The 14,363-nt window shown below is 38.1% G+C and overlaps 5 protein-coding genes across 5 annotated transcripts; 2 read left to right on the forward strand and 3 right to left on the reverse strand.

The window, feature by feature from the left end:
• Window positions 1–246: 246 nt before the first annotated feature.
• HMO1 (Hmo1p) lies at window positions 247–1,050 on the reverse strand (the record flags this gene model as incomplete). The annotated part of the gene is made up of 1 exon (XM_071050317.1): window positions 247–1,050. One exon carries the CDS (start codon window positions 1,048–1,050, stop codon window positions 247–249), a length of 804 nt encoding a protein of 267 aa, XP_070908563.1.
• A 1,230-nt stretch (window positions 1,051–2,280) lies between these two features.
• ARG82 (inositol polyphosphate multikinase) lies at window positions 2,281–3,300 on the forward strand (the record flags this gene model as incomplete). Its single annotated transcript, XM_071050318.1, has 1 exon — window positions 2,281–3,300. One exon carries the CDS (start codon window positions 2,281–2,283, stop codon window positions 3,298–3,300), a length of 1,020 nt encoding a protein of 339 aa, XP_070908564.1.
• A 174-nt stretch (window positions 3,301–3,474) lies between these two features.
• SUP35 (translation termination factor GTPase eRF3) lies at window positions 3,475–5,568 on the reverse strand (the record flags this gene model as incomplete). Its single annotated transcript, XM_071050319.1, has 1 exon — window positions 3,475–5,568. The coding sequence occupies one exon, from the start codon at window positions 5,566–5,568 to the stop codon at window positions 3,475–3,477; it is 2,094 nt and encodes a 697-aa protein (XP_070908565.1).
• A 606-nt stretch (window positions 5,569–6,174) lies between these two features.
• On the reverse strand, window positions 6,175–7,338 carry HSP42 (heat shock protein HSP42; the record flags this gene model as incomplete). Its single annotated transcript, XM_071050320.1, has 1 exon — window positions 6,175–7,338. The coding sequence occupies one exon, from the start codon at window positions 7,336–7,338 to the stop codon at window positions 6,175–6,177; it is 1,164 nt and encodes a 387-aa protein (XP_070908566.1).
• Window positions 7,339–8,409: 1,071 nt separating this feature from the next.
• On the forward strand, window positions 8,410–14,172 carry SEC7 (Arf family guanine nucleotide exchange factor SEC7; the record flags this gene model as incomplete). The annotated part of the gene is made up of 1 exon (XM_071050321.1): window positions 8,410–14,172. The coding sequence occupies one exon, from the start codon at window positions 8,410–8,412 to the stop codon at window positions 14,170–14,172; it is 5,763 nt and encodes a 1,920-aa protein (XP_070908567.1).
• Window positions 14,173–14,363: the final 191 nt, after the last annotated feature.

Below are 14,363 nucleotides of genomic sequence, written 5' to 3' on the forward strand. Positions count from 1 at the left end.
ATTTTTTTTAAATAATAATATATTATTACTTTTATATTTTATTGACCTTAATATTTTTTAAATTATTTATTTTTTTAAAATTCCTAGATATATATTACAACTGCCTTATCACTTAAACTGCCAAACAAAGACGGTGTTTTAATAATTTAAGAAGATAGGCAAGTATTTTGATTCCAATTCATATTAATACAGGATTTTAAAGATTAAATTAGTACAAATTAGGACTTGGTGGTTTCAAATAACAGTTTATTCTCTGTTCTTGTCCTTCTTCTTGTCCTTCTTCTTCTTCTTCTTCTTCTTTTCACCTGAGCCAGTACCTTCACCATGACCGTTGCTGATCACCTTATCAGAAGCAGCCATCTCTTCGTGAGGTCTCTTTTGCAAACTCACTGGCAAAGGCACAGCAGCATGATTATCCTTAGGGTCCATGAACTCCGGCAAAGTACCGTTCTTCTTAGCCTCGAGGTAATCCTGCTTCTGCTTTTGGTAATGTTCCAATTCAACATTGTAGGCTTGCTTCCACTTCTCCTTCTCCTGGTCACTCAGTTCCTTCCACTTCTTGGAAATCTCCTGGGTGATTTCAGTGGAAGACAATGGAGGCAGACCAGCCCTAGCTCTAGCATCACGAAGTTCTTGACGCACATAGGCAGAGTAAGCAAAGAAGACCGTTAGAGGCTTCTTAGGAGCGTTAGGGTCACGGACAACCTTCTTCTTGGCTGGTGGAGCAACCTCTTCGGCAGCAGCATCGTCCTCGTCATCAGAACCCTTGATAGATTTCTTCTTTGAAATTAAACCATGAGAAGCATCCTCGTCTCCAGGGTTGACCAACTCCGAGCTGATACCATGCAGCTGGTTGGAAGCAGACGTCAACGTCTGCAAAGCCTCCGTCAGAGAAATAAAAGCCTCTAGCTTCTCTTCATCGTCTTCACCAATACAGTTGTAGAAATCAACAATAGATGAAGCAGTCTGGTTAGCACTCTTGGATAGCTCAAATAGCGACGATACGAGCGAATCCTTAGCAGCCTTCAACTTCAGTTCAGCAGCGTCCATCTTTTACTATAATGTATTTTCAAGGAATTTGTTGATCTAAGCCTAAGTTTGTCTGTGTAATAGAATATGAACAACGTTTCTCTCTCTCTGTCTCTCTCTCTCTCTATCTCTCAGTCTAGTTCCTGTCTAAACCCAGTCCAAAACTCCTTCTACAGCTATCCGCTCCCTACTAAAAGACATTATAATGTAATAAGAAGATCCCTCCCTTCCCTAGGCAGAGAGAGAGAGAGAGAGAAAGGCTCCTCCAGCCTAAGCCCAAAAGACGACCCCAAAACGATGAAACCTAGCCCAACTTCTCGCCACCCGAGGTGTTCGAACTGTTCGATAGACAGAAGACACCTTCAACGAGCCCACGACGGTGAGAGAAAATTTTTTCTTCCAATACCTCCCCTCTCCCATTGGCACATTCGTTCAATCCCATCCTAACATGGATCTATCTGCCTACCTTTCTACCTGCCTACCTTTCTACCTGCCTACCTTTCTACCTGCCTATCTGCCTACCTTCTACCTGCCTACCTGTCTAACAAGGCCTTGGTGCCCTAAGATGCCCTAGCTGCCTAACATGGCCCCCCCAAACATGGCCTCCCTGCCTCTATCTGCATATCTTGCCTATCTCTCACAGCACCCTCTAGCACCCCCCCCCTCCCCGAGCCTGCATAATAAAGCGTGTTTTTACCCGGCTACTGAAAAAAGAATGATCGGGAAAAAAAAGAACAGAATCTATATATCACACTATACGTATCATCTTATACGTATCTTAACCCAACAAAAAAGAAAAGCTGCTCTTGATTTACGGTTTGTCTGTTGCGAGACCTTTTTTTTTTACACTTTTCCACTCAGATAGTTGCGTAGTGCTACACTAATTTTTTTTCAAATGGAATTCTATTGCAGGCAAAAACTCCGAATAGTGATTTACGTTTACTTCTTGTACGGGGTTTTGACTAGCCTTTTTTTTGGAATCCAGCTATTATTGGTGTTTTTTGCTCATCCATTGTGCTAGTAATAACATTATCTTGATTCCATTGTTTGTTTTTCTCTTTAACTTAGATTATTTCAAATTCACATAGTTGTTTTTTTCTGTGTAATATTTAGTATCGTACCCATGTGACCTTTTGATTGTTGAAAGAAGGAGCTGAAAAACGTGAATAAGAGCATTGAAAGCAGTAGCAATAAAATCATTGATAATTGTTCCCATCGTTGATAGGAGTGTATTATTAGGCTAAAATACAGATGCGGGATTTGGACCATAAGGCAGCGGGGCACGATGGATTGTTGACAGAGGCAGAAGGTGCGTTAGTATTCAAGCCTTACAATGCCGTTGAAGCCCAATTTTATATGGATACAGTGGCACGTAGAGCGCAGGAAGAAGATGTACATGGTGATGTTCCGTTTTATAGGTGGATACCTTGCTATCTGGGTACATTAGAACAAGGCGATAGCCGGCATGTCTCTGTAAACTACAATGGGAGGAAATTTATTGTTTTGAACAATATCATACATGGCTTCTCGAAACCAAACATCATGGATATAAAGCTAGGTGCCAAACTCTATGATGATGATGCATCCGAAGACAAAAAAGAACGGATGAAAAGGGTTAGCAACATGACTACCTCTGGCTCTCTCTCCTTTCGTATATGTGGAATGAAAATCGAACGAACCGTTGATACATGCTCTTTGGATAAGGAGCATTTTGCAATAGAACCACAGAATGATGATGTTACATACCTTTCCGTAAATAAAATGTTTGGAAGAACACGAACTAAAGAGAACATTAAAGAGGCAATCGAGTTTTTCTTTGACAATCATAGACTCTCACAGCTACGGAAATATAAATTGTATCAGCAATTCTGGCAACGCCTTCAATTACTCTATAATACGTTGTTAGACACTGAGGCAAGATTTATTAGTAGTAGCTTGCTCTTCGTATATGAAAGTGATCCAGCAGTATGGGATGAATTAGATGATGAAGAGGATTTGATTCATGATTATGAAGATGATATGATGGAAGAGGATCAGGAAGATTCCACCGAACCTGTCGAAATGCTACACTCAATGCAATCAAAGGTGGACTCTGATGATAGTGAGAATGATGTCTTTGTGGAGAACAAAGAAATACCGAAAAAATTGAGTTCATTAACTATGATTGATTTCGCACATTCCAAATATCTGAATGGTGCTGGTTATGACGAAAACTCAGTACAAGGTGTAGAAAACCTAATTAACATCTTTAATGAATTATGTGATAAATGATTTGTAATAACACAAGATAAATGTCCTTATCGGAAGTTGTTTTGTTTATTAAAGTTAAATTACGGTATTAAGAAACAATATGGTACAAATAATATATATATTGATTACATATATGGTATTTGAAACAAGAAAATAATTATCAAAAAGGAAAAGACTCGTTTAGCTTGATTCATTTTACTCGATGATCTTTACAATCTTACCGATTGCAATGGTTACACCTTGGTCTCTCAAGGTAAATCTACCCAATTGTGGATAATCGTCATAGTTTTCAACACAAACAGGTTCTTCGGTTTCGAGTAGGGCAATGATCTTCATACCCTTCTTAGCGAAAGCAGGTGGCTTCTTTGATTTACGGTTGGTACCCTTTTCAAGCTTGTGAAGAAGTCTGGTGATACGGACTTCTTCAATGGCTGTATGGACGTGCATAACACATGAAAAACCAGCAGACATAATGGATTTTAGTTCCACGATAGCAATTTGGGCAACAAATTTGGTAACATTTTTAATTGGGTTCTTTGGAGATGTAAGCACGAAACCAGCGGAAATATCTTCTTCTTCGACACCCTTGATTCTCAATTTAACTTGTTCACCACACATAGCCATGTCAACTTCACTTTCAGTTTCGTTATATATATTTTGAATTTCAATGGTGGTTCTGTTAGGCATTAATAGAGTAGATTGACCCTTTTTGATGTGACCTGATTCAATTTTACCTTCAACAACAGTACCAAGATCCTTCATCTTAGAAGCGATTGGAAGCATGAAAGGAGCGTTGATACGACGATCAACATGTTGCATACCATCTAGATATTCTAATAGAGATGGACCTTCATACCATGGACATTCATCCTTCTTTACACGGTCCTTCAAACCAGCACCACTGTAACCAGAAACAGGCATGAAGATTACATCTTGCTTGACATTGTAACCGATAGCCTTCAAGAAATTACTTAGGTTACTAACACATTGATCATAACGTTCCTGAGACCAGTTAACGGTTGGGTCATCCATCTTGTTGACAACAACAATCATCTTATTAACACCTTGAGTCTTGGCCAAAAGAGCATGTTCACGGGTTTGACCACCCTTTTCAAAACCAGTTTCATATTCACCCTTTCTGGCAGAAATAACTAAAATACCGACATCAGCTTGAGAGGCACCACCAATCATTTCAGAAACATACATTTTGTGACCTGGAGCATCCAAAATAGTATAACGTCTCTTTTCTGTTTCGAAATATGCTTTACCAACTTCAATAGTCTTACCATCACTTCTTTCTTCTTTGTTGGTATCCATGACCCAAGATAGATACCAACCTTGTCTACCAGCATCCTTAGCCTCTCTCTCATACTTCTCAATTGTTCTCTTATCAACAGAACCTGTTAGGTAAAGTAGGTTACCACCCATAGTAGATTTACCAGCATCAACATGACCCATGAAAATTATAGAAACATGGTCCTTACCTCCAAACATATCTTTGACGACTTCTTCATCGACCTCATCTTCTTGCTCCTTAATCAGAACATCAGCACTAGACATATTTTGGGATGGAGTGCTTTCTTTTTCCTTCTTTGGAGCTTCCTTAGTGTCCTTGGACTCTTTGGTCTCTTTGTTCTCCTCATCCTTAACGTTTAGCTTTTCCATCTCCTTTGGAAGTTCTTCAGCAGTCTTTTCAGACTTGGAAGATGGTTCTTCAGATTTCTTCTCAGCCTTGACTGGTTCTTCTTTCTTCTCCTCTGGTTTAGATGGCTCTTCTTTCTTGGTTGCGTTAGCTAGCTTAATACCAGAGCTGGAAACCAACTTCAGTGTCTTCTTTGGCTTTGGAGCAGCCTCAACTTTCTGTTCTTGCTGTTGTTGGAAGCTATCCAAGGTCTGGGCCTGACCTTGTTGTGGTTGGTAACCTTGGTAACCTTGGTAATTGGCATTGTTGTTATTGTTAAAGTTGTTTCTGTTGTTGAAATTCTTGTAACCACCGCGGCCACGCCCTTGGTAGCCACCACGACCTTGGTATCCACCGCGACCCTGGCCTTGGAAGTTCTGGTATCCACCTTGTTGGTAGTTTTGGTAACCACCCTGTTGATATCCTCCAGCATTGTAACCTTGGTATTGCTGGTACTGTTGGTAGCCTTGTTGTGGCTGGTAGCCTTGTTGAGGTTGATATCCTTGTTGAGGTTGGAAACCACCAGCTTGCTGAGCATTGTAGTTCTGGTAGTAGTTTTGGTAGTTTTGACCTTGTTGTTGGTCCTGAGGTTGGTTAGGGTCAGACATACTCTTCAATTATGTTTCTTTGTACCTTTGATTACCTTGGAAATACTTGCTAATTGGGCAAACCACGAATATACTAACTAACCTTTAAACGAAACTACATCGATGCTCATCAATCAATTATTTTTTTTTTCCATCCTGCATCAAAATAAAAATTTTCAATCATATAATACGTAAAGTCACGTTCAGAAATTAGGATCTAAACTAAATCATATTATATCATATTATATTATACTATTTAATGTATTACTATGTTAATTAATATATTATTTTATTAATTAATATATTATTTTATTAATTAATATATTATTTTATATATTGCTATATTATTTCATATACTATTATACTATTATAACTTAATTTACAATGTTTCGAATATAATACATTGCCATTAGCTAGTTTTTAATTGAACTCCTTGTATATGATTTGTTGTATTGTGCTGTTTAACTTGATGGTAACAGCAATGGATAGGAAATAAGTATTAAATTTTTTATAAAATATTATGCTTTTCATTATGTCAGTAATAGTTAATTTACACAGAAAGAGGGCATATATATAGTTTATTTACTTAGTATCATTAAAGGTTATTTATTGCGTTTATTGTAATTTTCAGTTCTGGACAGGGTTTGGATTTTCTTCGAATTCCAATTCCTCATCAGGTACTTCTTCGATCACAATGCGTTTCTTTGGGGCTGGCTTCTCAGAGCCGTCAAGGATCTTTGGAACCTTAATCTGCAACAGACCGTTCGAGTAAGTGGCCTTGATCTCTTCGTCCTTAATACGTGGCAAAACTGGAAACTTCACCGTTCTCTCAAAGGCACCATATTTCACTTCAGTGATCTTCAAGTATTTCTCATCAATACCGAATTTGTCCTCAATGTTACCCTTGATTAACAGTTCGTGCGAGGATGGGTGGTAATCAATTCTAAAAGCTTTAGAGCTAGCACCTGGTAGAGCCATGATAACTGTGTAATTGTTAGGAGTATCATAAATGTTAGCCTCTGGAGAGAAAGGTAGATCCATACGAGTCTCGGGTTTGGAAAGCTGTAGTGGATCAGGAACAGGTGATGGGGCCTGTTGGTGCAAGAATGCGGAAGAAGATGGACGTTTCTTCAATTTAGGAGGAACGGCACTCTTTGGTTGTTGTGAATCAGTGGTGCTGGTTTTGTTCTCCTGAGCAGTGGTTTCCTGTGGGGTCTGCTTTGTTTGCTCATGCTCTTGCTCTTGCTCTTTTGATTGTGATTGTGATTGTGTTTCTTCTTGTCTCTGTTGTTCCTGTTCTGTAGTTGGTTCAGAATCAGGAGCTTCAGCTTCACCTGTATAGACTTGGGAGCCATCTAATAAAGCATTCAGCAAGCCAGCAAGACCTCCGTCACCTCTAGTAAACTGTTGCTGGTATTGCTGTTGCTGTTGTTCACGTTGACGCTGTTGTTCACGTTGCTGTTGTTGCAGGTAATGTTGTTGACGTAATTGAGCCAATCTAGCATTCTTACCTGAATCGTCGTGGTAGTAAAATGGCCTCGAGGACAACATCTCATTGTCCCCCATTTCTTCATCTCTACCGTCATCCTCATCTTCATCCTCGTAGTACTCGGGGCTATAGTAATAAGGGTTACCAAACCTGTAGTACATAGGCATACGATCATGATGATGGTGACCAAAATGCTGGTGAGGTCTTTGGTTATGGTTATGGTTGTGGTAGCGTGGCTGTTGTTGCTCAGCCAAAGCATTCAAAACATCATATAAAGATAGGGAAGGTTGATAAAAACTCATATTCTTTTTTTTTTAATTTCTTATAGTGGTGTGTGTGTATGTGTGTGTGGATGTATTCAATCCTTAGAGTTTACTACAATTTCACATACCACAACTGGGCGCTGCTTATATACCCTTTTCCCATTGTATTTTAAGGGGGAGGGAAGATGGAGGCGTTTACCCTGGGACAGCACCCTTAAATCATCAACCCACTTCACTTAGGCCACTTTATTTAATCAACGCATTGGTGCTACAGCTATTTCTTTTTGGTACGAAAACCCGAGAAGGTTCTGGAAGGTTGCTACAGCAACCGGCAATTTGCCGATAGCATTTTACGTTTTAATATGAGTTTGTATCGGTATGCTCAGGACTAGACAATCAATGTAGTTTGTTGTAGTGTGATATATGTGTACATGGTTATATGTATATTATATGTGTATATGATTATATGAATATGATATGTGTACATGATTATATACTGTTAAATTGATATACCTACAAAAAGGGTACCCGGTTTGAGGAACAAAACATGAAAAAAACAATAACTTGGGCCACTTTGTCAGTATAGTACTGCGACAACTGCAGAGACACCAGATCCAATCATATGGTTCTATAGTGTAGTGGTTATCACTCTCGGTTTTGATCCGAGCAACCCCGGTTCGAATCCGGGTAGGACCTTTTCCTTTTTTTTTGGGTAAACAGACCTAATTTTTGTTTACCCGGTCATTGTAAAAACTTACCCAGACATATAGCCGGGTAAAAAACGAGCAATAGATCATGGTAATCACATATAACGATTAATTTTAGTGTGACTTGATGCCGTCTATCATGACTGGTTGTTTTGATTTTACCCTTTTTGAAATTCTCACCGCCAGCTTTCTCGTCTTGGTCGGGTTTGGAGGTGTGTATTAAGTTATTTGGGTTTCAATGTTATATAGTCTTGTTTCGATCTTAATGTGGTGACATTGATATCTGTTACTTGGAAGAAAGGGGGAAAGATAAGACTTCGAAGACCTGAGGACTAATTGGACATTAATAATATCTAAAAGAAGGTATTTTTAGGGAAGACAAGAAGCAGAAGAAGAAGAAAATATGTCTCAGGAGCAGATAGATGATGTCCCGCTGAGTGATTCTTCTCATGAACAGATTGAAGAGCATATGGAGACTACCAGTGTGGAGGTGAAGGAAGAGACTCCAGTAGAGCAACCAAAGGATGAGGAGGAAGACAAGGATGTAGGAGAAGCACAGACTAAAGATGACACGAATGTAGATCTAGCACCTGCGAAGGTTACTGTTACTGAGGGGACAAATGCTGCAGCAGAGAAAGGAGAAATGGATAATGGTGATGTAGAAGACAATGGCAATGACAATGAGAAAGAAAACAAGAATGAAAACAAAAATGACAACGAAAACGAAAACGAAAATGACAGTGCTATAGGAGAGGCTGAAGAGATTTCAGAAGATGTTGTGCATACTGAAGCTAATGCAAATGCAAATGCAAATGGCAATGCTGATGGTGATTCCACTCATTTGAACGCTACACCTAAACATATCAGAAACATATCTACGGTCTCCCAGACAAGTTCTAACGTGAATGTAAAGTCGTCATCGCCGTTGTCAAAGACTATATTGGATACAATTCTACAGGAGAGAGACCTAAAGAAATACCCGAATGTACAGAAGTCCATCGAAAGAGCACTGGACAGACTGAAAGAGACCAGTTCTACGGAAGCCATTGATTCGATCCTCGTATTCGAAGCATTGAGAGGCTGTTGTCGGACAGCGTCGTCAAGAGTACAATCAAAGGCTCTGGATGGTCTCTCAAAGCTATTCTCTTTTCATGCCTTAGATGAAGGTGTCCTGGTGAACTTACCAGATGCAAACGCAACCAATGACCAAACGTCAGAACAAGGCGAAGGCGTAAATCCTCCACCTAAACAGAAATTGATAGATGCTGCCATTGATACCATCGCAGATTGTTTCCAAGGTGAAAGCACAGATGAACGTGTCGAATTACAGATTGTAAGAGCGCTATCCGGGTGCATATTGGTTGAAGACGCAGCTTCCAATTGTCATGGTGCATCTCTCTTGAAAGCTATCAGAACAATTTACAATATCTTCATTTTCTCTCTAAATGCTTCTAACCAAGGTATAGCACAAGCTACTTTAACTCAAATAGTAGGAGCTGTGTTTGATAAGATCGAGGTCAAACAAATAGATCCATCCTCTTCGACAGTAAACATCCCTAAGATAGCCAGCCCTGTTAACGGTGCTCCTTTAACTCTGGCTAACTTAGAGAACATCGATAATGAAGTAGACAAGAAATACACCGCCAATGATAACTTGACAAATGGGAATGAAGCAGCACAAGGATCAGAAGATATCGCAACAACAAATCAAGAACTCAACATAAAAGATGCCTTTTTAGTATTCCGTACAATGGCAAAAATCTGTGCGAAAACATTAGATGCGGAACTAGATATGAGATCGCATGCGGTTAGATCAAAATTACTGTCATTGCACCTAATATACTCGATGCTAAGAGATCATATTGACGTGTTTATGTCTCATACAATATTCTTGCCAGGAAAGGAAAATGTCACTCTATTGGAGTCAATTAGACAGTACCTATGCCTATCTCTTTCTCGTAATGCTGCTTCTCCATTATCAGCAGTGTTCGAGACAACTCTCGAGATCATGTGGTTAATGATTGCTAACTTAAGAGCAGATTTCAAAAGAGAAATACCTGTCTTCTTGACCGAAATTTACTTTCCTATTACCGAACTGAAGACTTCAACCGCACAACAGAAGCGTTATTTCTTGCATATCATTCAGAGACTCTGCACTGATCCTCGTGCTCTGATTGAATTTTATTTAAATTATGATTGTGATCCAGGAATGCCAAACATTACAGAAATGCTAGTGGACTATTTGTCGAAGTTAGCTGTTTCCAGAGTTGATATAACGCAAACACAAAGATCTTATTACGAAGAACAGTTATCTAAACCACTGGCCACATACAATTTTGACCAATTCCCATTACTAACAACCTCCACACTCTCATCGGGTCCTGATCCTTCACTAGCGCCATTGCCTTTCCCACTTGATTATGCCCTGAAAATGACCTCTCTAAACTGTGTTGTAGCTGTCTTAAGGTCATTAAGCTTATGGGCACACAAAGCTCTCAATGGAACAAATGCCTTAAATGGAAGAACAAACGGTTTGAGCGCTTTCAACAGATCTGAGTCAAATATGAGTATATCAGCTGATCCTAGAAATTCTGTAACGAGAGCTGAAGATGGGTCGCTTTCTGTCAATGATGACGCAGAGAGCAGATCCCAAATTAGCCAACAGGTTGACTACGATGATCCTACACAATTCGAAAATTTGAAATTACGCAAAACAGAACTATCAGACTGCGTCAATGTTTTCAATGTAAAACCTAAAAAAGCGATGCCACTTCTTTTAAAGAAGGGTTTTATCAAGGATGAATCTCCAGCAAGCATTGCCAAGTGGTTACTTGAAACTGATGGATTAGACCTCGCTACAGTAGGTGATTATCTTGGTGAAGGTGATGAAAAAAACATTGCTGTCATGCATGCGTTCGTTGATGAATTTGATTTTACTGGTTTATCTATCGTTGATGCGCTACGTGATTTCCTACAAAGATTTAGATTACCTGGTGAAGGACAAAAAATTGATAGATTCATGTTGAAGTTTGCCGAACGTTTTGTTGATCAAAACCCTGGTGTATTTTCAAAGGCTGATACAGCATATGTTCTGTCCTATTCTTTAATTATGTTGAATACCGATCTACATTCATCACAAATTAAAAACAAAATGACATTACAAGAATTCCTTGAGAATAATGAAGGAATTGATGGAGGAAACGATTTACCAAAGGAATTTATGGTTGGATTATTTAATGAAATCGCCAATAATGAAATTAAACTGATCTCCGAACAACATCAAGCTATGCTTCAAGATGAGACAACGATGGCTGCTCCACCAACACCATCTGCTTTCAATTTTTTCAGTAGTAGAGATCTGGCGAGGGAAGCATATATGCAAGTTTCTAAAGAGATTGCTTCTAAGACAGAATTAGTGTTTAAAAATTTGAGTAAATCTAAAGGTAAGAACGGTGATGTTTTTTATGCTGCTTCCCATGTTGAACATGTGAAGTCAATCTTTGAGACCCTTTGGATGTCATTTTTGGCTGCATTGACCCCACCATTCAAAGATTATGACGATCTTGAAACGACGAATAAATGTTTAGAAGGTATCAAAATCTCTATTAGAATTTCTTCTATATTTGGTATTGATGATGCTAGAACGTCTTTTATTGGTGCATTAGTTCAATTTTGTAACCTACAAAATCTTGAAGAAATTAAAATTAAAAATGTTAATGCCATGATCTACCTGTTGGAGGTTGCACTTTCAGAGGGTAACTTCTTCAAGAGTTCATGGAAAGATGTTTTATTGGTTGTATCACAAATTGAAAGATTGCAGCTTATCTCTAAGGGTATTGACAGGAACACAGTTCCAGATGTTGCTCAGGCTCGTGTTGCCAATCCAAGACCTTCTTATGACTCAACTAGATCAGCAAATACTTCTTATCTATTCGATATTTGGAGCAAGAAAGCAACTCCTATGGAACTTGCGCAAGAAAAACACCAAAACCAAAAGCTTTCACCAGAGATTTCTAAATTCATTTCATCCAGTCAATTGGTTGTACTGATGGATAATATCTTCACCAAAAGTGCTGAACTATCCGGTAATGCAATTATTGATTTTATAAAGGCTCTAACAGAAGTTTCATTAGAGGAAATAGAATCTTCACAGTATGCCTCAACTCCTAGAATGTTTTCTTTGCAGAAGATGGTAGATGTCTGTTACTACAATATGGATCGTATTAAGTTAGAATGGTCTCCTGTATGGGCTGTTATGGGTCGTGCATTTAATAAAATCGCTACTAACTCCAATTTAGCTGTTGTATTTTTCGCTGTTGACTCTTTGCGTCAACTATCTATGAGATTTTTAGATATCGAGGAGTTGTCTGGTTTTGAATTTCAACACGATTTTCTAAAGCCCTTTGAATATACTATCCAGAATTCTGGAAACATAGAAGTTCAAGAAATGATCATAGCATGCTTCAGAAACTTCATTTTAACTAAGTCCAGTAAAATAAAATCTGGTTGGAAAACTATTTTAGAGTCACTCCAGTACACTGCAAAGTCAACAAATGAATCCATTGTTCAAAAAACGCAAAACCTAATTGGTGAAGATATTGTGAATACTCACTTTGAAAGTATATTTGTACAGGAAGATGCTTTCGCTGAGCTTGTTGGTGTCTTTAGAGAGATCACAAAAAACAAAAAGTTCCAGAAGCAATCTCTACATGCGTTAGAATCTCTGAAAAAGATAACTCAAAGAATAGCCAAAATATGTTTCGATAGTTCTTCAGATAGTACTTTGAAAACTTTGATTCAAGGAAAAGACATTTTCCAAGATATATGGTTCCCATTATTATATTGCTTCAATGATACTATTATGACCGCTGAAGACCTTGAGGTGAGATCCCGGGCATTAAATTATATGTTCGATTCTCTCGTAGCTTACGGTAATGAATTTGACGAGGCTTTTTGGGAAAACATCTGTAAGAAATTATTATTCCCAATATTTGGTGTTTTATCAAAACACTGGGAAGTTAACCAATTCAACAGTCATGATGATTTAAGTGTTTGGTTATCTACTACTTTGATCCAAGCCTTAAGAAATCTGATTGCTTTATTCACACACTATTTCGATTCTCTAAATAATCTACTTGACGGTTTCTTTGATTTGCTAATATCCTGTATCTGTCAAGAAAATGATACAATTGCTAGAATTGGTAGGTCCTGTCTCCAACAATTGATTCTACAAAATGTCAGCAAATTCAATGACAAACATTGGGAACAAATTGGTGATGTTTTTGAGAAGTTATTTGACCTAACGACTGCTAACGAATTATTCGAATACGACCCACTACATCAAGGTAGAAGAAAGTCATCTATTCCAGAACTTCCAAGTCATAGTTCCTCTAATAATGGTGTTGAAGATGAGACTAGTATCCACGAAACAGTACAAAGAGCACAACAAGAGGAATCAAGTGAAGATGTTGGCAACGAAACCATGGAATCTGTGAAAGCAAGTGAAACAAGAACAACGAATCCTTCAATTGTTCACAGTGCCAAATCTCTCGAAGACATTCGTCCAAAGATTAGTATAAAGAATTCAATTGTTGTAAAATGTGTTTTACAGTTATTAATGATTGAACTCTTAAGCGAACTATTTGAAAACGAGGAATTTGAACATCACATTCCATTCAAACAGTACATTCAAATCACAAAATTACTGGAGAAATCATATGAGTTTTCTCGTGATTTTAATGCCGATTATGGATTGAGAACCAGACTGGTTGAAGCAAGAGTCGTTGACAAAATTCCAAATCTTCTAAAACAAGAAACCAGCGCTGCTGCTGTTTTAATTGATATTATGTTCAAGTTGTATCTGAATGACGATGATAAGAATGAAGAATTAGCCCATAGATTGATCAGTATATGTACTGGAGTTGTTCAAGGTTACATAAAGCTCGACGACAGAACTATGGAGCGTAGTATTATATCATGGAGACCTGTAATTGTCGAGATACTTCAAGGTTATTATGAATTTGATGATGACGACTTCAAGAAATTCTGTGCATCTATGTATGAATTTATCATACAAATCCTAGACAAGAGTGTGCCTACAGAGCTAAGACATGCTATTAAACTCTTCTTAGGTAGAGTTGGTGAACTATACCTTAACACAAACTAAGACTATATACTATCAATAACATTCTGTATACTATATCTTTGTAAATTATGACCATTAGTTTTATTTCTATACATACTATCATTATTCTCACAGAAGAAAATCGTTTAGAATACTCTCAACCAGATAGGAAGTTGATTAAACTCAAAATGATATATGTTTTTTTTTTAAGAATTATATTTATTGTATATATT

The sequence above is a fragment of the Nakaseomyces bracarensis genome, assembly GCF_045282275.1.
Source record: "Nakaseomyces bracarensis strain CBM3 chromosome Unknown Scaff2_0, whole genome shotgun sequence".
NCBI classification, from domain to species: domain Eukaryota; kingdom Fungi; phylum Ascomycota; class Saccharomycetes; order Saccharomycetales; family Saccharomycetaceae; genus Nakaseomyces; species Nakaseomyces bracarensis.